Source organism: Sander lucioperca, chromosome 3 (assembly GCF_008315115.2).
Source record: "Sander lucioperca isolate FBNREF2018 chromosome 3, SLUC_FBN_1.2, whole genome shotgun sequence".
NCBI classification, from domain to species: Eukaryota; Metazoa; Chordata; class Actinopteri; order Perciformes; family Percidae; genus Sander; species Sander lucioperca.
The window spans coordinates 9,332,455-9,357,992 of NC_050175.1; the positions used below are offsets into that span (position 1 = coordinate 9,332,455).

A 25,538-nucleotide genomic window follows, 5' to 3' on the forward strand; every position below is an offset into this window, starting at 1 on the left:
ACGTGGAAGATACAGGAAGTGACGTTACGTATCAACCCGGAAAACGACACAACCAACAGCTGGAGCTGTGGCTTTCCTTGGCACTTCGCTACAGATTTATCGACAAGGTACATATATCCGTTATCGACTGAACACACTCTGGTTAAGTAGCCTTTTTAAAAAAGTAAGCCCTCGCCACAAGTTTATAGCAGTCCGCTTAGATAAAAAGCAAACAGTGCGGACAGAAGCGAAGCTAATGTTAGCTGTCCAGCTAGCCAGCTCAACTTACTGGTGCTTAATGTTGTGATTTTCCATATATTTCTCTGAACACTGCCCTCATATGGATGCTATTTTAGGTTACCCCCAAGTTTTTAAAAGTTAACTCTACCTCGGAGGTTCACGCGAAAAACCTTTAACATAGCTAGCGGTAACGTTATAGCTCATTTGCACAATGCTCGGTAACGTAGCTAAGTTTGACACAAACGAAGAGCTTAATTAGGACTAGTTTTTAATAGGCAGCATCCCAAATCACTAAGATATCAATTAGTTATCCCAATTTAAAATGTAATTTAGAATTGAATCGCCATAGTCTCTTATTTATGGATGGAAGTAACGTTAAATTACGAATTACGTTGCAGGGGAGCAGCGTGGACCAATTTAATTAAAAGCAGGTGCTGCATAAAGTTAGTGGACCGAAGTCTGCTGCTCCCATTGAGAAGTTGAAGAACACTCGGAGACTAAGTTGCCTTGTTAAGTTTTTCACTGGATAGGCATGGTTAATTATTTCAGAAGATCATGATCATTTGTGTAATGTCTTCATTTAAACTATAACGTTATTTATTTCTGGCAGAAGATCATGTCAATTTGTATAATGTCTTCATTTAATGTATAACGTTATTGGGTTTTTAAAACATTTGTTGATACATTTGGCAACAATAATCTAGCACGGGGGTCTTCAACGTTTTTTAACCCAAGGACCCCTTAACTGAAAGAGAGACGAAGCAGACCCCCTACTACATAGATTGTATAAAAGTGAATTGCATATTAAACTGGGCTTACAATAATGGGTAGGGCGGCATAAAGCCTTTATACCTTTTTAGTGCATAGAATACTAAACTATTAAAATAGCCTTTTATTTGTTGGCATGGTTTTATAAATTATGTTTTAATGTTAAAACATAAATGGCAAACCCCAATTTCTACAAGACACCAAATAGAAGACCCCTAAAAATCCTTTTAATTATTTATTGTCCTAAAAGTGTCCAATTTTAATATATTAACTCTGAAATACTCGAATCAGCCTATACAATGTGTATGTTTGAAAACTGTCTAATGTATCTTCTCGCAGGTTGCTAAAACCCTAATATTATTTTCCTCAATTGTAGCTACAGCCCTGGCTGAAAGTAATTGAACTGCTATACTGTAGGTTGATCATCATTTCTCTTGTTTATGTTTTTGAACCATAGGATCGCAGTGAACAGAATGGCCACAGACTGGTTGGGTAGTGTTGTGTCTATAAACTGTGGGGTGACGTTGGGAGTTTATCAGGGAGAGGTGTCATCTGTTGATCACGCCAGCCAGACCATCTCACTGAGACAGCCCTATCACAATGGGATCAGATGTCCTCTTCCTGAGGTCACTTTCAGGTAAGAAAGAATGTGAAAGAAAGATGCTGACACATTCTCTTGATTCTCCTCTCCTCTTGTCATCAACAGATTTAACCAATGCACCTTAGGCAATGTTGAAGGCTTTACAACATCAGTAGTCAAATGTTTGTACTCCCCTCCCTACAGTTTTAACAAAAAAGCCCTAATGTCTGTATCCCGCATGCAGCCATGAATCAGATTTGTCCACCACCAAGGAGATTATATTTTAGTGTCAAAATGTGGTTAAAGGTCAAAATGACATTTGGTGGAAGGGGCTGACGAACAAGAGATCAGTTTTCATGCATGTAAGATTTTTTTACTTTTAACCAAATCTAATGTGCAGCCTTTTGTGGAGGTATGAAAACGAAACCCTTATCCCTTAAAGTGTTCATATTATGCTCATTTTCAGGTTCATAATTGTATTTATAGGTTGTACCAGAATAGGTTTACGTGGTTTAATTTTCAAAAAACACCATATTTTTGTTGTACTGCACATTGCTGCAGCTCCTCTTTTCACCCTGTGTGTTGAGCTCTCCTTTTTAGCTACAGAGTGAGACATCGCACCTCTGTTCCATCTTTGTTGGGATTCGCACATGCGCAGTACCTAGGTAAGGACTACTAGCTAATCGGAAGCAGAGTATGAGGTCGTGCCACACTAGCAGCTAGGCGAGCATTATAACGTTTACAAAGTGATGCACGTTTGTCACGGAAGTAAAGGCTGGACTACAATAGAGCAGTTTGTGAACAGTGTTTTCTGTTGGAGATGGTAAGTCCCTTTGGGGTGGACTTTGGACAAAAAAGATATATATAACACAGTAAAGGAAAGGGAAAAGCCAAAAAGCAAAACATGAGCACTTTAAATGTTAATGGATTTTCCCACCCAATAGGCTAAACAGGCCATGTCTCAATGTTTTTTGTTTCGGCATGCCGAGTTAAAATGACTGTGTCTAAAAATCTAAGTCTAGGGTCCTGTTGAATGCAGTTTTCATTTGTTTTGTCTTCTAGTGCCATGGATATCAAGGAGCTAAAGTTCCTAGATATCCAGAATACAGTCAACAAGTCAAGCTCTGGTCAGGAAGCTGCAACAGAACCCAGCTTCATACCTTCAGGATGCCATGCTCAGAGTAACAGAGTCACTCACCCTCATGTAACAAGCAGCAGCTCTCATGCCAGCACTGCTCCAATAACCATCCTACGCAGAGGTAGGTAGATGGATGACCTGGGGTTAAATCACTTCTCAGTTAATTTTCTTTGATAGAGACTATAGTAAAAAAAATATTGACATTATTTTGAGTGTTATGATGCCTAGTCTCGCATTGCCAGACCTGTCTCCGCAGCGCTGCAGAGGAAGTTCTGGCAACAGGAGCACGAACTACTGGATAGGAGGAAAAAACAGTCAGGGGTTGTTTTCATTTCTTTAAACCCATCACAATGGTCTTGGGCAGCGCTAAGCTCCGGACACAGCGAGCGTGGCTCTTCAATATGGCCTCGGGAAGGAAAATGTTTAGGTGGAACTTTTGCACCCCGCAAATGCCACATCACAATATTAAATGAAGTTAACTGTTACCACAATACAGTAACGTGAGCTATATAAATTAGCTGGATACATGGTTACACGTAACCAGTGTCTTACCATCACCATGTGTATTTTGTCCATAGCAAATCCCCACCAATAGGTCCCAAAATGTCCCAGTTAGAGTAACATAAACGTATTCTTTGTAAATCTTTACGGTCATTCCCTGAACGAACCAAGCAGGCCTGCCTCGTTGCACGATCCAAAGTTTCTTTAAAACTTGCCATTTTCAGCCTGTAATGTTGCTCAGAGGTTTCGGTTAATGTTGCTCGATCCGGCCAGAGTTTAAGTTAACTTAAAGAAAGCGGAAAGTGAGGGAAGTTACTGATGTTGTAGAATATCTCATAACAGTTTGGACATACTTGGAATTCTAGTCCTTTTTTAATTTAAGCTAGCATGATTGAATTGTTTCATATTAACATCTTTTTGCTGTTCTAATGAGTAATGAATACACAAAGTTTGCTAACTTAGCAAATAACATCAAGTTTTGTTCTGAAACCTGTGACACTCAACACTGCATGTGCTAAACAAGCTGCTACAAGTGAACACCAAGGAGTCAAAGGAGGGCATGACGTTTGACGTAGATTTTCATAGGTTAGACAAGCCCAGTTTATTTAAAGATTTTGCTTAATCATTGTGAAGCTGCATCTTATTTTTTTAAATCACTTTACTGTTGTTGACAGAAATTTTCCACAACAATGAATATACAGTACTCCTCTGTTGAGGAACAGAACATAGATATTGTTCATAGACTGAAGGAAATGTGACACACAGCAGAAAGTTGCTACCAAAGAGGCTGAAAATGCAAAGTCACTCAGCATCACTGATTTCGATGTGTAAATGGTGCTCACGCACCAAGCATACTTGGAATAGAATTAGTGGCAACGAGGGCCGACTGTGGCGTAGCCTCACGTCTCCTCACGTCGCCGGTGTCTTGGCCAAAAAGTTGCACTTGAACACACCGCAAAGACTTCAGTCGACGGCCAACTAGCACGTACATTCTGTGCCTGCATGAGAAGAAATAACTCTCCATGCCAGCAGGAGGCGGTAATCTATTCGTCATTCATAAAAGGAAACCGGATATACTGTATAAACCGTTGCTATGATGGGTACAACAAAGCAGCTTTGCCCAAATTAGCCAGCAGCAGCACAGAGCCTAGTCCCTCTGCTTCACTCCCCGCTCCCACGCACACCGGCCGGCCACTAGAATAAAATAGATGTGTATCGCCATTTGCACAGGTACAGGGCTGTACAGGTGAATTCAAATTGTTGAGCAGTCAGCTCTACAAAAAAATATAAGAAGAAATACAATGTGTGACAATATAAGCTATATAAATAATAAATAAAATATGAAAGCAGAAGAACAATATAAAAGAGAAAACAAACATAAATGAGTAAAGTTAAGAAATACTTAGAATATCAACACAGATGACCTGAAATGGGTCCTCTTGACCAGGGTTGAATGTACGTTGGACACTGCTCGGCTTTGGTGAAAATAATAATAATAATTAAAGCTGCAAGCAGCGCTGAGCGGGCCCTCGCCTCTTGCAGGTCGGGGTACTGGCGGACGCCACTCTTTGCGACCGTGCATTTGCGCGGCACTCAGACACTGCAAATCGTCACCAATGAAAAGGGAACTCTCTGCTGAATTCAATGATACCTCTCAGTTTACCTTAAACGGTTCACAAGTTATGAAAGGGTGCGTGGTCTGTGTACATGGGTGTGGCTAGAGTATAGGGGGTGGCTCAATATCACATCTAGACAACATATTCAAAGTTTCATGTAAATCAGAATAACTTTTGCCAAGATACAACCGTTCCTGTTTCAACAGCCACCTACAGGAAGTTGGTCCTCCATAACTTGCGCATTGCATTAGCTATCAAAATTCTTTTGATAACTTTTAGTCACGAGGGTCCACCGAGTCTATATCCAAGTTTTCGCGCACATTGGACTCACGGCCCAGGAGGAGTTATGACAACGTAGGTTTCCCATATATTGCGATGTGGCTAATTAATAAAAAAAATTCTAACAGCGCCATCTAATGGCTGATTCACTCTAAATTTGGCATGGATGCTCAAGCCCCTATGTGGAACAACAGTGTCATGTTTGGTGGCAATCGGAATAAATGTTGGTAAGAAACAACCGTTCCTGTTTCTACACCCACCTAAAGGGAGTCGGTCCTCTGTAACTTGCGCATTATGTTAGCTATCAGAATTCTTTTGATAACTTTTTGTCATGAGGGTCCACCGAGTCTACGTGTACATTTTTGTGCAGATGGGACTCACGCTCTAGGAGGAGTTAAAAAAAAGTAGGTTTTGCATAAAGCAAATTTGCTAGTTAATTAAAAAAAAAATGAAAACAGCGCCATCTAAAGTCCGATTGATGCCATATTTGGCACACAACCTCATTGGCACATGAGGAACAACTGTCTTAAGTTTTGTGTATCGGAATAGCCGTGTGCAAGATACAACCGTTCCTGTTTCAACACCCACCTACGGGAAGTTGGTCCTCCATAACTTGCGCATTGTTTTAGCTATCAAAATTCTTTTGATATATTTTGTCATGAGGGTCCTCCGAGTCTATATGCAAGTTTTCGTGCCGATCGGACTCACGCCACAGAAGTAGTTAGACAAAGTATGTTTCCCATATATCAATATTTTGCTGATTAAAAAAAATGTAAAACCGCGCCATCTAATGGCCGATTGCTGCCAAGTTTTGGACAGATGCTAAACCGGCCATGAAGAACAACCCTTTTGTAAAAATCGGATGAGCTGTTCATGAGCTATAAACTTTATGTACTTGTAGTGCCCCCTAGTGGCCAATTTTCGTAAAATGTGTCGGGCACCTCCAGAGGGTCATGGCAAACAAGAATCTTAAGTTTTGCGTTGATAGCAATTATTTTGGTCGAGATATGGCAAAGTTGGTGTTGTCATACTTAGCTACACAAATTAGTTTGTGTGTAATATGTGCAATTTTTATCCTATAAAAATTCTTTGGATAACTTTTTGTCAGGTCCGGCTACCTGCCAAGTTTCGTGCAGATCGGTCGCACGGTCTAGGAGGAGTTCGGCAAAGTAGGTTTTCAATAAATCGCGATTTTTCACGCATAAAAGTCTAGGCGGAAATGGGCTGGATCCAGGGAACGTGAAGATATATGGTTTTTGAATGTGCGATGTACGGTTTGGGAGTTATAGGGCCAAACGCGTTTTTTATTCTGCAATAGCGCCACCTAGTGGTGCATATGAGTATTTTTTTGAATCTTTGCAATTTTCACCAGTTGTGACACGTGTGCAAATTTTTGTGAGTTTTCGTGCATTGTAACCCCCTCAAAAATGCGACGAAGGAATTGGAAAAATAATAATCTGACCAAAAACAATAGGGTCCTTGCAGTTTCACTGCTCGGGCCCTAATAACTTTTAGTTTAATGTAATAAATATAAAAAGTGAGTTTTTTTCAGTGTTATTGACTTATGTTACCACCTGCTTGATTAATCTAAGTAAAGGGGGGACAAAGTAACAGGAACACTTGGCCCGAGCCAAAACCTTTGACTATTGTGAAGCTTATATTATTGTTTGTATAAGAGCTTAAACATTGTAGTAGAAGTGTTTTATTCTTCTCCGTAGTAGTCCTCTGTAGTAATTTGTGGTGCCGTGGTTTGTGGTGTTGATCATAAGGAGGTGTCTTTTCCAGTGTCTTACAGTCATAATAAGGGTCAACTTGTGACCACTGTTCCTCTTTGGCAGATGTCTTGAGTCATTTGAGAATGTATTATGAGTCATACGTACAGTTACAGTAGCTGCTTGAAGTTAAAAATGCTGTATCATGTAGTGCTTTTGATAATTTGGAGCTCTGCACATGCTCAGATTGGCTTTAAGGTTGTGTGCACGCTGTTAGGTCATTTCTGAAACCTCTAAAATGTTGACATTTTAACTTTCAATTTTACTGTCTTTTTAAAAGAAACTGAGTAGTAAAGTGAATTAAAATGAACCCATTTTATATCCAAAATGTGATTGAATAAAACAATCCAAATAACTACAAAATATCATGGATTGTCAGGGCAGTTCTGCTGTCACGTCTCAGTCACACCTTGATACAGAAATGCACATATTTGCATTTTTGTCCAAGTCCCAAGTTGTACATGTAGCTGTAAACATCAGAATGTGTTACCCAACCTTACTGATTAGATAAAGGCTAAAAACAGCATTTCCTCTTGTCAACATCCAGTCAGCAGGAAGACTGCATGGACAGCTCTGTGGTCTCTGCCAGAATCAGTTAAAGCCAGTTCACTTTCACACTCAGGATCACCAAACAATGGAAAGGTCAGAGGTCAATAGAATTGGCTAATGGACACTGTGTAATATTCTTGAGCTTGGTTGTAAAAACGACCTCTGCTCTGGCACTTTCCTGTGCATGGAAGATGAAGCTAGCACAAAAGAAAGCCAGTTGTTTTTTTTTTTTTTTTTTTGGAGAGAATAAAATCAGTTATGAAAAGTTGATGTTCATATTGCAGTCTGCAATTTTTGTTTTGTCAGCAAGACTCATAGCTCGTTGACCCAGTCTCTGCTCCTACTCCTTGTGTGTCACTAATTCCTATTCAGAAGCTTGAGCATGGGACCAAACACTTTTTTGCTATAATTCCCCCCTGGGATTCCCATAGCGTGCTAAAGGCTTGTACCAAAGTTCCTCTTTACAATATGTGTGTGACTAAGATCAATAAACATTCCCCCTCCCTCTCTGTGTCTGCTCCTAAACAGAAGGTTACGCAAAGCCTGGCTTTCGTGCCTCGTTACCCTCCTGTCCTCTCTCTCTCTCCACATATCCTCCCTCTCCCTCGCTCCTGTGCAGCACAGGAAACCCCCCAACCCCCCCTCCCCCCTCCCCGACAGGAAGCCATGTTGTCCCAGTGTGCTCGGAAGGCAAAAGCGATATCAATTGTGGGAGCAATGTTTACTTTCTGAGTTTTTTATTTTAATCTCCAGCTCTCAGGCTGGTGGCCAGGGAGCTAATGCCCAAATTGCATGGGGCCAAACTGCTGAGTGGCTTGGGCAGGGCTGGTCCTTTCACACGCAATGCCATGCTCCCAAGAAGCCCCCGGCCACAAAGAAGAGAAAGCAGGGTGGGCCGTTGCTTATACAAGATCTCGGATTCCAGAAATGGTTTCTGAATATCTGCCATTTATCTTTCTGGGAGAGTAGGATGGGAATTTAGAAACTGCTTTTGTGAATGATGCAGAGTTGAATTCCATCAGACTTAAACAGATCTCATTAAAAGGGCATTTTGAAAGAGGACCCCAAGACTCTGCCCTTATGAAAACCGTTCCCATAACCAGCTCGCTGCCTCTGTATATGGAGTAAAATTGTGTGCAGCTTAGTGTTTTCCCCATAAATCCCTGCTTCAGATTTATTTTTAACCTCTATACTGTATATCTTGGAAAGGTTTTGCTGGGCACCCACGTTTTGTTGAGCTTCACACTCATGCAGCTCCATACATTCACACTGAGAGCTTCCCAGTTTGATTACAGACTTCCACCATTAACCGCACAGCAACTCTTGTGTGTTTTAGTGGTTTTAAGTGCCTTGTTCGCAGGCACATCAGCTGTAGTTACTGAAGTGGTGACTTGCAGATTCATGTTCAGATTTTCTCAGCTGGTTCCTTCATTTAAACCAGCAACAAGCACATTTCTTATTTTCAGTAGAGTGGGACAGCTCTCTCTTCCTTTTCTTGGCTGGACGTTACTGACACGCACAGTCACTTGGCTGAATGTCCGTTTAGTCTTACATTTCAATGCGTTTACCCCCACTGTGGCCTGTAGGTTTTACACACTGTCAGTCTACTGTTTATCTTTATCCATACCCGTTTAGCTGATTCATCTGTCCCTAATAACATTAATCAACCGTAACATTACAGGATACTGCAAACAGGTTAAATATAGCAGTTGAATATAGCAGTGCTATCTGAAAATGCTAGGGACTGTAATGAAAAATGCATATCAAATATTTAATGATTAGTTGGGAGATCATTTAAAAATAGTACTAAATATTCCCTAATTTGATTTGTTTTTCACAGTTTAGCACTGTTTTATAATATGTATGTACTTAACGGTGCAATTTTTGCCATAACCCATTTTTCAGTGTGAAATATTCCTGGCCTGTATAGTTGTACTAATTTGTGGTGGTGAGTTTGTCTTAAGTGAACACAGTAAAGATCACTGTCTCCCTACTTGTTATTCATTAGCCTGTTTGACTTGGAGCTCTGCCCAGTTCATTCAGATTTTTTATTACTAGCATGACAAAACACTTCCTTGTAAATAAAGACATTGTTGATTTGTGCTAATACGCATGGTAGCTTTTATCTCCGTTCACACAGGTAAACGCACTAACTCACCACCCTTCTCCCCAACACTTTAGACCAGACTTAATAATGTTGTTCTTGCTACTTATAATTATAATTAGTAAATCACTTAGGAATACTTAGTAGTACGTGTGCCTGTGTTCAGAGGGAAATTAGGCACATTAATATGACCTTATATTTGGGAAGGTCTGTAGTAGTGGTTGTAAGGCCGTGTTGTGGTATTGAGGCAGGTCTCGATTTAGCTTAATGTTGGTTATTGGCTTAGTATCAATACAAGTGTACTATGACTGAGCCTCCCAGTGTCTTGCGTGAGAGAGTCCATAGTACCTTAGCTGTCACAGTGACAGTAGCGTGCGACTGTGCCTCTCTGTCTCTCTGTTAGCGTGAGAGCTCAGCGTGGTTGGGGTTGAAGGCCAGGTTTTTCCAGTTTTTCTTTCTTTTTTTGTTCTCTGTTCATTTAGTTTTTTTGTCTGTGCCTACATGTATGTAAACTTTGAGTACCGCTCAGTCAGCCATTGTATGATTTGTGTGTCTGTGGTGTTTTGCTAACCGGGAGAGGATAAGAAAAGTACCAGTCAGAGTTACACAAGATAAAAGGAGCAATCTAGCCAGAATTTGAAACTGCAGAGTGCAGGAACTCATTGTGTGTGGATTACACTATTCACAACACGATGATGTATAGTAAGACAGCTCATAACTCCTTTCAGAGGTGATTAGGATGTGAGCAGAGCTGAGACATGGGGGGATGTCTGGGTAATCTGTGCATTTTGGTTTTAAGATTAAAGCCAAAATGGGCCTGTGGTAGCCCAGAGCAAAGCCTCCTACTCTCTGGCTTTAACTGTATGTGAGGTTACGATTCCCATAATGTTGTTGGGGTATTTCCTCACAAATTTAATTTTGTGTAAAACAACATTTGGATGGGAACCATTTTCACTGCCCATGAACTACAATTGCCCTTTCCATGTTATTACTTTGGTTTTTTGGATTTATCTTTTTTCTGTAAAGTGTCAGTGTTTTCTCACAAATACATGTTGAACTCATGCATATACTGATAATTATTTTTAAATTGAAAATAATTTTAAGTCCTTTTTTTAGCATTTCTAAGTAGTATATAAACATTTAATAAATGTTGTAGTGTATCACATACTTTTATGTAGTTGTAAGCTTTAAATAATAGTGTTTATTTATGTACACTATTTGTCAGCAATTATAACTACAAACATATATTTTATATTATGTATTTTACTATATTATAATGAATTATCTGTTTATACACTAGTCTCCACTTATAGGTGCCCACAGGAGGAGTTAAAGTCGTAGCAAATACATTAATCTGCTTAGAACTACATTACTACCATTCTGACATGTTTATATGCTGCTTATAGAGCTAAATGGGGGAACTTTAAGTTAGGTTTTGCCAAAAATGTCTCATTATAATTAATTATTCACTGGTTGAATTCAAGACCAGAGATTTTAAGATGCACTAATTACTTTTCACTTTCGTTAACATCACAAGATAGGGCATTCATGTGGGGTCGAAATAATCAGATAATCACTTCGATCTTAATGTCTCTGTGTTCTCTAGTCTCTACAGGTTCATCTAACAGCAGAGGGGTGACACAGGCCACACAAAGGAAAAACAGTGTGAGGAATGGAGGTGCAAGAGAGCTGATGAGGCCAAAGGATGACGAGTGCTTCAGAGGCGGGACTGATGAGAACATGGATACAGACTTTGACTTTGAGGGAAACCTGGCTCTGTTCGACAAAGCCGCTGTCTTCTCCCAGATTGATGGGACCACCTGCAACAGGACACGGCCTCACAGCAATCAGGGCGAACATAAGCCCCTGTCCTATCGCCATGATGAGAATATTCTGGAGGTGAAGCCCGTCATATACCGACAGATAACAGTGCCCCAGCTTGGGGGCAAAGAGTACTGTACCGGTGAGAACAAGACACATGTGCACACTCATATCATACAGCACACACGAACACACTCGCACGTAAAGCTGAGCTTTTACGTGGCCTGGTTGGCTCAGTGGGTAGAGCAGGCGCACATATACTGAGAGGTTTATGCCTCGACGCAGAGGTCCAGGGTTCGAGTCAGACCTGTGACGATTTCCTGCATGTCTTCCCCCTCTCTCTTCCCTTTCTCGCCTAGCTGTCCTGTCAAATTATAGGCGGAAAAGCCCAAAAAAGAATCTTAAAAAAAAGCTGTTTTGACGGTAACGGGGAGTCTCATTGAATGCATTGGTCAGAGAAAGGTCTCCTTGTGGCAGGCTGACTGAAATCATATCCTCCTGTTTACTGTTTATCATGGCTTTTGAATCCCCACACCGCCCTCCTTTGCAATTAGGCCCACAAAGATGATAAACCCGTTCTTTCTCACACTTGAACTCACTTTAGGAACCTGAGCGTTACATAACTGGTTAATACAGACATAGGATAAGTAAATGGCATGCTAACACAGGCCCTAGAGTCACTCTGTAGGACCTGGAGCAGTGGGAAGGTGGAGGGTGGGTGGTATTGGAGAAATGGCTGACTTGTATGGTGTAGGGCTGGGCATCGTTCAAAATCTTTCGATCCGGTGCCAATTTTGATACCTCAGTTTCGATGCCAGTTACGTAACGATAGTTTTTTCTATACCATATGTTTTAAAATCCATTTCAACATCAACAAAAATACATTAAACACAAAACTTTTATTTTCCACCTTAATTGTGAATCAAAACAGTTATGAAAATTAAAAAATTCTGGTAACACTGCTCACTCAGAGTAACATTAATAAAACTGGTTGTGCTTTTGGATAGGGGTGCGCCAGTCAGCTCCGCTCTCTGTCAGTATGCAGAGAGGACAGATAAGCTTGCGCTCAGACACTTTTGGAACCAAAATTTTTTTCGGTGCCATAGAAGTACCGACGTTCGGTGCCCAGCCCTAGTATGGTGTATGAGTAAGTGTTATACTACAAGTAGAGGGATCAAAATCCACCTTTGTCTGGTAACAAGATAAGGTAGTTTGCAGGGCCAGTGTGGATTAATTTGGGGAAGCAGGCATACATTGGACCAATCAGCCCCATCGTGATGCTTAATAAAAGCCCTTCTCTTGGCTGGTCCAGATACACTCTCGCTCTCTGGTCAGCATTCAAGGTTCTATACGCAGTAACTCCCCTGTCCTGAACAATCACAGGACTAGGAGGACTGGAACAAGGCTGTGTATCCCATACTGTCTGTCAATCTGATTGTGGTAACACAGAGCAGCTCAGCGGGGAGCAGCTGTCTGCCACTCAGCAGACAGCTGCCAAGCAGAGCCTCCTTTTCTTACTGTACAGGCAGATCTGCTTCCCAGGGCTGTCATCATAATCCCCATCCTCTGCACTCTGTAATTAGCATGCCGCTGTACAGCCTTACATAAACAGCACCTCTGAAGCAGGAACAAACCTCAGTGCTCTTGACCTGGAATCTTTGCCAGTAAACAGATAATCAACAATACAAGAATAGAGAAAGAAAAACAAAGTGCCTGCCTGTATGTTAGGGTTGCCAAAGCACACTGGCATGGGTGTTTGACAAGCCCGTTTCTATGGACTATTGTTAATTGTAAAGGTTCCAATCTGTGTAGGTTTAGTTCTGCTATTGTCCTGCTTTCCTGTGGTGTGATTGATTCCAGCTGTGCAGTGAAACCTCTTCAGCCCAGATAAGCCATGCAGCAACACAAATTGCAACCAAGCCAACTGTCGGCTGGTTTTACTCGTTTGTCTTTTTTATTTCTGCTGTATCACTTTGGAGAAAGCAGGATACAAAAGAAATGCGTGTCATCACAAAATATTTTAACCCGTGATAACCCAGTGACCTCGGGATAGATGTGAACCTCTGTGTGTTTTGATCTTCTCTTGAAACTGCATGCTGTCAGTAGGGTTCCAAATTAGCACCATCTACTAGCCAAATGCTGGTAAAATATGCAAGTGGCTGGTAGATTTGCTACACTCACCAGCCAAAAAAACAATGGTACTCTATTAAGTGGCTGGTGAAATGTGAACATTGACTAGCCATTTGGCTGGTGGACGAAGAAGTTAATTTTGGACCCTGGCTGTCAGGTAAAGTGATGCGTTTTAAGGTTCAAGCTGCAGTTTTTTGACGTTTTGATCCATAGACCTTTTTATGACTTTCACCTGATGGAGGATTCTCTTTCTACAAAGTTCTTAAACTCCAGAAAGTGTTATATAGTGGTGTGTGGGATCATAAATTGTGCGAAAGAATCAAAAAATTCATATTCAAATTCATATTGACTTTACCTTTTTAAAATAAGCGTTTCAGCTCGAAGCCGTCATCAGCCGATTGGCATCATTGGCCGATGATGGCTTCTCGCTAAAAAACTTTTTACATTGCCTTGCATTCATTTAGCCGAGGTTTTTATCCATATGACTTAACAATAACTGCAACTATGTGGATACAACCCAAAAATTGCAAGTATATACACTTCAATAAATATGCTGAAATGCTTCGAGTGCAACATTTAGAAACGGTAATAGATAGTTTTTGTATTTTTATTTATGGGCCAAGGTGCGGTCTGAACAGATCCGTAGGTGTAGATGTAGTTTCTGTTGACTGTCCTGATGTCGATGGAAAGCTCATTGTCCAGCAACAGCAATCATTGCTAAATCAAGTTATTGACCTGAGTAGTGATGTTCACTATGGCTGAACAGACAAATTGAAGGAAGCAAACTTTACTAACAGAAAATCCAATGAAATACAGTATGCTACGTGGTTTGATGAGTGATTTGTGCAAAACGCAGCGCATAAAGCCCAACAACGAGCTTGAGAAGGACTCTGATGAAGATGTAACCCTACATCGAAACGTTAGTCACTGTTATGCACCTTAAGAAATAAAACTATTAAGTAAGAAGACATCGACAAGTGTTGCACCGGCAATTTTTTGTTACTTTACACTGTTTTGTCCTGCCTTGGTTGCACCGGATTGTTGTGGTCTGCAGAAGCGCAGAGAACTCTTTTTTTTATCCCAACAACGAACTGTTGGAACCAAAGAAATTACCAAAACTGTAAAAGGAATCTCACAGATTACTGCATTAAGCTTCTTTTCTGTGCCCCACTGAACTAATTCACCGTCATCTTGCTACCTCGTCATAGTGCAGCTCAACATAGTTGAACTCTTGCGGTGCAGCAGAGAGGAATGGAACAGCCTCATCTAACCCTCCCTAACCCAACACAAGCCTTAGTCACACATGGCCCGCATCCAGCCAGCGTGTATTGCTTTCAGTCCCGTCGGTTTCCTTGTCATGCTTGAAGGATTACTTCCAGCTCAGTTTATTCTAGTGCTGCTGCATACTAATGGCTACCCGGTTTAGCTAGTTTACTGTTGAGTTTTGTTTTCGCACCACGTGTGTGTGTGTGTGTGTGTGTGTGTGTGTGTGTGTGTGTGTGTGTGTGTGTGTGTGTGTGTGTGTGTGTGTGTGTGTGTGTGTGTGTGTGTGTGTGTGTTTAAATCACTTCATTTGTGTAGGAGTTTGAAGGAGGAGGAATTGGCATGTGGGTGGGTAGTTTTGGTAGCGGCAACTTCAGCAAGAGAGTTATTAAGAAGCGCACCTGGCAGGATGGTTAAAAAGCAATTGGTGCATGCACCTTCCTCTGATCTTGGCACTCAAGGCAGCAGTTTGCATGACAAGAGGCAGTTGACTTTTCTCTGCTTATCTCTCATGTGAGGAATGGCATTTCAGTTGCCCAATGAAACATATTAGCAGTCTTTGTGCGGTATCAATAAAAGAATTGTGGGAAGGGAGCAGGACCAACCTAAAGATAAGCAAGAATTTCAGTCATGCACGGCATGAGTTTCCGTATTTATATGTAATTTATGTGTGTGTGTGTCTGTGTGTCGGTCTGTCTGTCTGTCTGTCTGTCTGTCTCTATTATGTGTTTTCACATCAGATTTTTGTGTGTGTGCTGTAGGAAAAGGGGTGTGTGTCAGTGTGAATTTGTGCACACCAATGAGGCCACCAAGTTCTCAGCTACCAGGCCAGAAATCTGTAGGGGGCCATTAAGGACTTAACTACCTCCCAGCAGCTTTATTTATCAAAGGGATCCTGAGCCTTGCAGTTCCCCCAGCTTGACTTTCATTACCCTTCTAATGTGCCACGGGCAATAGACAGCTAGGGATTAGCAAAGGCTCTTTAAAGGTTCCACACACTTCAGTTTGTACAGTGATAAAAGGTTTTAATTGTAATTCTCTAATAGAGAAATAATAGATAAAAACAATGGTATTGAGGCATTTTCTTAAAAGAAAGATGGTTACTAAAGAGAAGGTGAAAAAAGCTTAATCTGATGGTGGTAGTGAGTGGAAATGTAATAGTGGTTAAAGACGTCCAATCCACATGTAGTTACTAGATATCTGACCTGGTAAGAACATTTTTTTTATACAAAAGGTCAACATCTGCACAATTCTTGAAACCAGTGCTCAGTGTCGTGCTGCATGTCAGGCCTCTTCAGTAAAATAGATTAACCCGCCCAAAGTCGGGTCCATGTGATGCAATTGGCCCATCACCTTCTTGCACATATTCAGTCCTTTACTGTTTGACTCTCTGGTAGCTGCCCCATACAGCCGGTCCTCCATCACTGGCCAGTAATGGTTCAAGTGTCAAGTTGAAGGCTACCTTAACATTTAAGGGACAGAAGATCGTTCCTCATTCACTTCAATTTCTTCCTGTTTCGTCCAGCTGGTGTAGTGAGGGGGATTTAAAGCACTCATGAGCCTGTTTCCCTCCCATGTTGTTAATAAGTCTTACATGGCTATTTGTGCAAGTAAGAAAGGGTATACTCAGTGTTGTATGTGGTGTATGTATTGTATGTTTGTCAGGCAAGCACAACCCTAAAACAAACATGTTTGCCGTAGCTTTTTTGTTGCCAAATGGACTTTGTCTACGCCCAAAAACAATATCTGAGTTTGGCCCCAAATGTCAAAAGGGGGGAATTTCTGTAGTTGTAGGTGCACTGAATTTGTTGACTTGGCAATGTAGAGAGTTTTGACAGTGTTTTCATTAAGTGCTCCATCAAAGACATGATCTTTTGAAAAAGGTTGTGCATTCCTTGAAATGCCAAGTGCAATTAAGTTGGGGGACATATTCCAGTTGAATCTACTGTTTAGCCCTCCATAGCACACCATGCCTCCCCCATGTTTAGCAAACCCCCCCCCAAAAATCTCTCACCAGGAGCTGTTGGGATACAGGTGCAGGTGTTCATATATAAATATACATACAGTGTATATGATGTTTGTCCCTTTTTTGTCACGCCAACCTGCTGTATGTTTTGACTGAGACAGCAGCCGATGTGGGGGGTCCACCCCAGTGTAGCCTCATCCCAGAGCTCAGGGTTGGGGATTGGTCAGAAACCACGTGATGGTGCGTGTGAACTGACGACCTGCGGGGGAATAGGCGTCTCACTCTGGCTGTCTCATGTTTGTCATGTTTTGTAAAGACTGACAGTCTTCCCTTTGTTGCCACAGACAGCAGTGACAAACAGCGCAGGAAATAGAGAGTCTTCCATGATGAGAACAGATCGGGTCATGAGGAGGAGGAAGGGCTTTTCCCTGGAGAATGTGTTTGTGTGTTTATCCGTAGACCGTTTGTCGTTATCTTAGAGGTCGGGTTTCTAGGTTTCACTTCTACTCCAGCTGTTGTTTTTCAAGGTGCACCGATGACTGACTAACAAAGATAAATTGCAAAATTACACAGTACTTATGAAGATGTATTACAGTTCAGGTCTAATTTGGAAATATATTGCATGTCAGACCACTCCAATGGAAGATGTAAGAGTAAAAATATGCGGGTGAATATTCTTCAGCTTTCTTTTTCAGGAGTTAATTTTAGACAAATTAGATTTCCTACACTTTATCTAAATTTGATATATACTGCTCCGTCTTTCTCTGTCGTCATTTTGAAATTCAAGATTTAGGCATACATTAAAATATATACCTGGTGGCATTTATTCTAGCAAAATGTCTCCCAGTACTAACTCCCACTGTCATAAAATCAGAAATCTTACATGGATCATTTTTACGGGAATGTTATCGGTAGAATAAAATCTACCAACAAGCCATGCAAGGTTGAGTTGCCTGGTTTGGGCATGTGCTTGAGATGACTTAGATAGCAATGGTGGAATGTTAATGACAGACTTTTGTTAGTGGAGAAATTCTATTTTTGTGCCTTGTGTCTTGCTTAAGGACATATAATCTGGGCAGGTGTTTGCTAGAACAGGAAGATGTTTTTATTAACAAGTAAACCACCCTGTCATGCTCACGCTCTAATGTTCTGTTGCATTAGACATGATAAAGTATAGAACCGCATTAAAATGCTATCTATCTCACCTCATTCTTTCTCTCTGCAGATTCAGGCCTGGTGGTTCCCAGCGTGCCCTATGAGCTTCATAAGCGTCTACTAGCAGCTGCGGAGCGCTGGGGCCTGTCTCTTGAGCGCAGGCTGGAGACGATCGGTGTTTGTTCTAGTCAGATGGCCCTCACTCTGCTGGGCGGACCAAACAGGTAAAGAATAGCACTGTGGTATAACGGATCAAAAGGATCAAAGGATCAAACTTTATTCTTAATCGTCACATACAGCCAGTACAGTACAGTGTAGTGAAATTCTATTACTGCATTTAACCCATCCTAAGTATCAGGAGCAGTGGACAGCTATACATACAGCATCCGCGGAGAATCAGCATCAGAATTAGAAAGGGCTTTATTGCCAAGTACGTTGCACATACGAGGAATTTGTCATGGTGTTGTTGGAGCATGTCACACATACAAATATAAGAAGGATAAAAAGAATATAAACAATATAAGGATAAACATATGTTTATATAACAGTATGTATTAATAACGATAAAATAAATTTAAATAAATAGTAAAATAAGTTAAACAGTAGTAAAAAAAGTTAAAAAAAAGTAGTAAAAAGGAACGCTACAGCAGAGTAGGTACAGTGGCATGAGAGGTGGGGTGTGGAGAGAGTCAGGGTGGATTCCGAGCCTTGTTTAGAAGGCTAGTGGTGGAGGGGAAAAAACTGTTTATGTGGCGTGAGGTTTTGGTCCTGATGGACCTCAGCCTCCTGCCAGAGGGGAGTGACTCAAAGAGCTTGTGTCCGGGGTGGGAGGGGTCAGCCACAATCTTTCCAGCACGCTTCAGAGTCCTGGTGGCGTATAGGTCCTGGAGCGGCGGCAGATTGCAGCCAATCACCTTCTCAGCTGACCGAATGACACGCTGCAGCAGCGTACCAGATGGTGATGGAGGATGTGAGGATGGACTCAATGATGGCTGTGTAGAAGTGCACCATCATTGTCTTTGGCAGGTTGAATTTCTTCAGCTGCCGCAGGAAGTACATCCTCTGTTGTGCTTTCTTCACGAGGGAGCTGATGTTCAGCTCCCACTTGAGGTCCTGGGAGATGGTAGTTCCCAGGAAGCGGAAAGACTCCACAGTGTCAATTGTGGAGCCACAGAGGGTGATGGGGGCAGGTGAGGCTGGGTTCTTTCTGAAGTCCACAAACATCTCCACTGTCTTTAGAGCACTGAGCTCTAGGTTGTTTTGCTTGCACCAGGTCACCAGGTGGTCAGCCTCCCACCTGTAGGCGGACTCGTCTCCATCAGAGATGAGAAAGCACAAGGCGCTCAAAGGACTTCATAACCACAGAGGTCAGGGCGACGGGTCTGAAGTCATTAAGTCCTGTGGTCCTTGGCTTCTTGGGGACAGGGATTATGGTTGAGGTCTTGAAGCAGGCTGGCACGTGACATGTCTCCAGTGAGGTGTTAAAAATGTCTGAACACTGGAGACAGCTGGTCAGCACAGTGCTTCAAGCTGGATGGGGAGACAGCATCCGGTCCAGCAGCTTTCCTGGGATTCTGTCTCCTAAAGAGTCTGTTGACGTCCCTCTCGTGAATGGAGAGAGTCGTCACTGAGGTGGGAGGGGGGGTGGAGGTGGAGGGGACCTTTAAGGAGGGCATTGGTGGGGGGGCCCAGGACCCTGCTGAGGTGGGCGAGGTGGAGGTGATGCACAGTGGCTGTAGCTGTAGGGAGGTGTCGTGGGGGATGGTGTCAGGACTCTCCTTTTGTCTTTCAAGTCGACAGTAGAACTCGTTCAGGTCATTGGCTAGGTGTCGGTCATTGAAGGAGTGGGGGGTTTTAGGCTTGTAGTTGGTGATCTGCAGAGATCTGAAGTCCTTTACAGACAGTCGCAGAGTCATTAGCTGAGAACTGGCGTTGGAGCTTCTCAGAGTACCGATGTTTAGCCTCCTTCACTGCCTTGCTAAATTTGCTAAACTTTGACTCTTTAAATCTGTCTTTGTCCCCACTCCTGAACGAGTCTTCCTTAGCCAGCCTTAACCTTCTGAGTTTGGCTGTGAACCAGGGTTTGTCATTGTTGTAACTCACCCTGGTGCTTGATGGAACACAGCAGTCCTCACAGAAGCTGATGTATGACGTCACAGCCTCTGTGTACTCATCCAGACTGTGGGTAGCAGTCCTGAACACATCCCAGTCAGTAGAATCCAAACACGACTGGAGATCCTCCACAGCCTCACTGGTCCACTTCCTTGATGTCCTCGCTACAGGTTTGCAGAGCTTTAGTTTCTGCCTGTAGGCGGGGATCAGGTGGACCATGACGTGGTCAGAGTGTCCCAGTGTAGCACGGGGGACGGCGTGATAAGCATCCCTGACTGATCCAGAATGTTCTCCTCTCTGGTCGGGCATTTAATATGTTGTCTATATTTAGGGAGTTCATGAGTGAGGTTCCCTTTATTAAAGTCACCAAGGACAATAACTAGGGAGTCCGGGTTGGTCCGCTCCACACACAGTATCTGGTCGGCAAGCATGCGCTGCGCGTCCTGCACGTTGGCCTGCGGTGAGATGTAAACACCGACCAGAATGAATGAATGGAACTCACGGGGTGAATAAACAGGCTTACAGTTTATGGTGAAATACTCCAGGTCAGGAGAACAATGCTGCTGGATCACTGTCACGTCGTTGCACCAACCGCTGTTGATGTAGAAACAGATTCCTCCACCTTAGTTTTGCCGGAGAGGTCCGTGTCTCTGTCCGCTCTGAAAAGCTGGAAGCCTGCCAGCTGCAGCGCAGAGTCCGGTATTAATCCACAGAGCCACGTCTCCGTGAAGCACAAAACAGCAGATGAAGAAAAGTCCCTGTTTCCCCCCAACAGCAGTTGTAATTCCTCCACTTTGTTGGGCAGAGAGCGCACGTTAGAGAGGAATATTCCAGGTAACGGTGTGCGTAATCCTTGCTGGCGGAGATGCACCAGCGCACCGGCCCGTTTCCCTCTCCTCCGGCGTTTCGCTGCGTGAGCAAAGTTGAGCGCACCTTGGACCAGAATGTCCAAAATTTCCAGTGAAGGGAGAAGAAAAGTGGGAAGTAAGTCTGATAGTGTTGTTGCCCTGAAGTTCACGAGCTCTTCACTTGTGAATGAGATACGGGTACCATCGCAAGAAACAAAGTTAAAACACAAAACAAAACAGAGCGCTCCAACACACCGTGTCGCCATTCTGCGGCGCCATCTTTACACAGAGCAACTTGGGGTTCAGTGTCTTGCTCAGGGACACTTTGACATGTGGGACAGAGGAGCCTGGGATTGATCCGGCAAACTTGTGGTTGAGGGGCACCCACTCTACCTCCGAGCCACAGCCACCCCGGGGGCGGCCCATGGGGCGGCCTATCAATGTCTGATAAGGGTGTAAAAGAATGAAGTTAGCCAGTTTCTAAATATCCGCTGCCATGGTATAATCAGAAAAGGTATGTGCAACCATGTGCCAAACATCGTTGTCTGAGTAGTTATATAATCATTAGAGCCGGTCTGTCCAACTTTTTGTTTTCATGTCATGTTTTCCAGTTTCCATGGCAATCATCTTTACTGCCATGTTTCTACATAAGTTACAGGGTATTAACCTTGACCCCCCTCTGAGATTATTTTCTTAGGAGAGCACTACAGCGAGCAGTCACACTGCAGGTCACGAACATCCTAATACAGTGAAGCAACCTTGTTTGGTATTGTTTACCTTTTATGAGCGATGTAGTCCTACTTAAGATCAAACGGCAGCACAGAGGCTCATATAACCAACAGCTTTATTGTCTCAGATCCTTTTTTATCAATTTAGCACTGTAATACTTGTGTCTCAAGTTTACACTGGAACTGCTGTGAGCTCAGATCAAGTGTACATTTATATTGTATTACCAGAATCACAGACACTACAATGGTGTTTCACTACTTCCCTATCCCCCCTGTCATACAAGTCATAAAGTGAACAGATACTCAAGGCTGAAATTAAGCTTCCAATTAATTCACCAAAGTGCCCATGACCACAATAGAGAACCTTCTAGTGGACTGACGTTTTTTGTTTTTCAACAAAAGTTATTGATGCATGTGATTTGTTTGACAGTTTTAATACAAAATGAAGCAGGTAGAATAAATAACAGGAGTTAGTAAACTCACCAACTGGCTTTCTATTTACCTCAAAGTTCTACGTAGCTACCAGTTACATTTTTGTTGCATGGCTAGCTATTGTAAATAGCACCATGATTGGATGATAGGGTCTAACAGCAAAATCAGGGCTCTGATCAATCTTCAATATATGGACAACTTATTATTATTATAACAGTAAATGTCTTCCTCCACTGTTTGAAACATTTTCTTTTTTTTTTTTTTTTGTGAGCAACATTGTCCCTGTTTTAACTAAGAAAGATGAATAATCCCAATATAAAGCTGATAAAAAGTTTTAAAATTGCAAACATCAGTAAATATACCACACTACCAAGGACTTGTTGAACATAGCATATTCTATACTTTTCACTAACACTTGCTTTGTTATTGTTAACGTTTGTTAATTTTTTCAAAAAAAAACATTTTTTTTATTATAGATTAGTTCTGTCCTATCTGAAAACAGAATTAAGATGAGCCAGGATTTTCTTTTTGTTTTAATCAAATGTTTTCAACCTACCTGTAGGTTACTGTTTGTTGTAGTGATTTAAAGTGATTGAATCACAGTACGAGTTGATATTGCATGCTGGTTCAGAATACCACATGTTTACACTGGCAGTATAAAGGGCTCCCTGGTGTCTTTAAACAATCATGTCTTCTGTTGTCTTGACTGAGACTGGATTAGGGTTGGTAATCAGCCCATAGTGGATATGATGCAATTTGTTTGATAACATATTTATTGTTTAATTTATGAATACTACATTAGTTGTACTTTGTCTGTGAAGTAATCTCATGAATGTCCCCAGACTCACACCAAAAAATGTCCACCAGAGGCCCACTGTGGTCCTCCTGTGTGGGCCACACATCCAGGGAGCCCAGGGCATCAGCTGTGGTAGACACTTGGCCAACCACGAAGTGGAGGTCATCCTGTTCCTGCCCAATTTTGTCAAGATGCAGGAGTCGGTCACCAGTGAGGTCCACCTCTACAGCAGAACCAACAGCAAGCAAGTGGCCGGCGTCAAAGGTAGAACACACCAACACAGAGTTTTTAGATAATTAAAATCCCTGTCCGTTCAGGATTTAGTGACACTGATGGAAAGGGCCATGCTAGATGTATGGGCTGATCTGTGTCCAAAGTGATGGTGATAAATGTGGTGAAACATGATTCAGAGTGTCTTTGATAGGATCAGTTCATGTTGTTCTGTTGGAACAGACCAGCACAGATAAATGTTGCCCTCTAGTGGAGCAGCAGCATTTAAGGCAAGTTGTACCATTTTTGACGATCATTTATGACTCTGCACACTTGAAATTATTTTATGTTAGACAGTAAAAGATTGTTTTTAGCGGGATCCCTTGCACCAAAAATGTATTCTCTCATGGTTTTGTGAGGCACCTTTGAAACACTGCATTCACCAACTTTATGGGTCTCTTTCTTCTCCTTTTCCTCTGTCCCAGACCTGCCAACAAGCCCTGTTGATCTGGTCATCAACTGCCTGGGTTGCCACGAGAACCCAATGCTGAGGGAGCAGACCTGGTACCAATCAGCTGCTGAATGGGCCAACCAGAACCGGGCTCCAGTCCTAAGTATCGATCCTGCGGTCAGCGGCGAGCATCAGACTGTCGAGGCGAAGTGGACCCTCTTTTTGGGCCTTCCACTACCTTTAGCTGAGACGGAGAGCAGGGTCTACCTCTGTGACATTGGCATCCCTAAACTGATTTTCCAGGAAGTTGGAATCAGCTACCACTCACCCTTTGGATGTAAATTTGTCATTCCTCTGCACACGGCATAACAGAGTACCCACTGACATTGCTTAGTTACAAATGAACAATAGGAGGGAATGGTCTGCTTTTCCACAGTGGGTAAAGGTACCATTGTGTATGCGGCAATAGCTGGAGAGCAAACTATATGACGTAAACAATATTTTGTTACGAAGTGTATAGAACTTCATGACACGTCTGGAATCATATGGCGTTGGTCTTTCCCCGCTGGAAACTCCCGGGGTTGCCGCACGTTGCGTGCGACACCTCTTGTTTTTGAGAGGGAAAGGTTTCCTGTTCTTTGGTGTGTTTTGATAAGGGCTCCATGATGATGTGAATATGTTTACAAAATGCTGACCACTGTGAGTCTATCTATGACCTCTGATCCTGTGACCAGTCAGAGCAGCAGAGACACAGTTCCTGTTTCCTCCTTTAGATTGCATGTGGAGTCTGGTCGTGACCCTGTGCACAACTCAGCCTAAAGCCGTCTGCCAACCCGAATCTGCCATTCATCTGGCCCACAGTTGATTTCCATGTCCATTGTCTTTCAATTTAATGCAGTTTTTTTACTTACTTAAATGGGTATGTTTTGTCTAATAATGGTTGTAACATGTTTCACTGAAAAGGGGATATTACACGGAATATATATTTTTATTTATTTTGGGAATACATCTCAGGAACGAATGAATGAGCAATGGAAAAACTTTACATTTACGTTAAATCCGATAGCACGATAGTTATGAGTTTATAACCACTGAATGAAAAGTGGTAGCAGGCACCCCTGAGGACATTCCAAGGACCAAAAACATCTTGGACCAAGTTAATATCTAGAGATGATAGCCAGTAAATTGTGGTGAAATTTTCACACATTAAATTCAGCCACCTTCAGTGAAATAACCACTTCCTCTCTTTTGGTCAGCATAGTGATCTCCTGTTATAACCTCAGATCGGCAAATTGTCAACTTTACCGTAAGTAAAAGGATAGCCTCATTTTTTAGACTGGTAGCTAACAAAATACAGCACTTCAAGTTAAAACTTGAGAGTCAAAAACTTGTAGTCGTAAGTTATAAATGACAGATTGATAGGCTTTGCAGGGTTCTCACTAAACTAACTTTTAGAACTACTATGGATTTATTGAATCGTTCAATGCAAGGTCAGCAGTCTCTGGACTGAATGTGTGATGAAGGGGTGATACATTTTTTTTTTTTTTTTAAGTAGTAGCCTTGGCTTGCTCTGACAAAAATAGTAAAACAAGAATCAAGGAATTTGTGGTGAACAAGAGTTATTTAATTAATAGCTCTTTAAGAAAATTGGACTTTTTTTTTATATATATATATCTCCTGAGAGATTGCCCAAAACTAGAAACTGCCCAGATCCAGGTGTTTAACGTTTAGATGAAGCTTAAGCTGTTGGGGCTTCTACGAAGTTCTGAGTAATATATCTGAATATTAATAGAAATAAAACCTTCACTCAGGGAAACACGGGCAGTTTAACACACTCCAGCCTCTTTTCCTGCTCGTTCTCAGAACCACTATTATTTTTCTTCTCTATTGCAGCAAAGACTGATTTGATCATGACTGTAAATCAAGCAATCACGTTTAAAAACATTCCACATTCCTTGCAAGTTTGATTGGCGAGGAGTCTTAAAATAATTTAGTGTGAGGGGCCGGGGGGGGGGGGCATTTCAATACAAAATAAGTGTTTAATGCCGATGGGTTTGTATCTCACATTTTTTAGGAGTGTAGTAAACTCTGGAAAATCTT

At 42.1% G+C, this 25,538-nt stretch overlaps 1 protein-coding gene across 2 annotated transcripts; it reads left to right on the plus strand.

The window, feature by feature from the left end:
• The first annotated feature begins 19 nt into the window (after window positions 1–19).
• On the plus strand, window positions 20–25,538 carry LOC116037543 (enhancer of mRNA-decapping protein 3-like). 2 transcript variants are annotated; one of them, XM_031281446.2, is made up of 7 exons: window positions 20–107; window positions 1,445–1,624; window positions 2,630–2,826; window positions 11,133–11,489; window positions 17,932–18,085; window positions 22,824–23,041; window positions 23,473–25,538. In XM_031281446.2, exons 2-7 carry the CDS (start codon window positions 1,461–1,463, stop codon window positions 23,805–23,807), a joined length of 1,425 nt encoding a protein of 474 aa, XP_031137306.1. In that variant the 5' UTR covers window positions 20–107; window positions 1,445–1,460; the 3' UTR covers window positions 23,808–25,538. The 2 variants fall into 2 exon arrangements, with proteins under 2 accessions (XP_031137306.1, XP_031137305.1); XM_031281445.2 differs by lacking the exon at window positions 20–107 and adding an exon at window positions 151–279.

What these genes read in the sequence shown, in the direction of transcription:
- LOC116037543 (XM_031281445.2), top strand. Translation starts at nt 236, where the DNA reads ATGTTAGCTGTCCAGCTAGCCAGCTCAACTTACTGGTGCTTAAT. An exon ending in CTTCCTGAGGTCACTTTCAG is followed by an intron (nt 1,625 to 2,629) that starts GTAAGAAAGAAT and finishes TTTGTCTTCTAG; the next exon opens with TGCCATGGATATCAAGGAGC. An exon ending in GGGCAAAGAGTACTGTACCG is followed by an intron (nt 11,490 to 17,931) that starts GTGAGAACAAGA and finishes TTCTCTCTGCAG; the next exon opens with ATTCAGGCCTGGTGGTTCCC.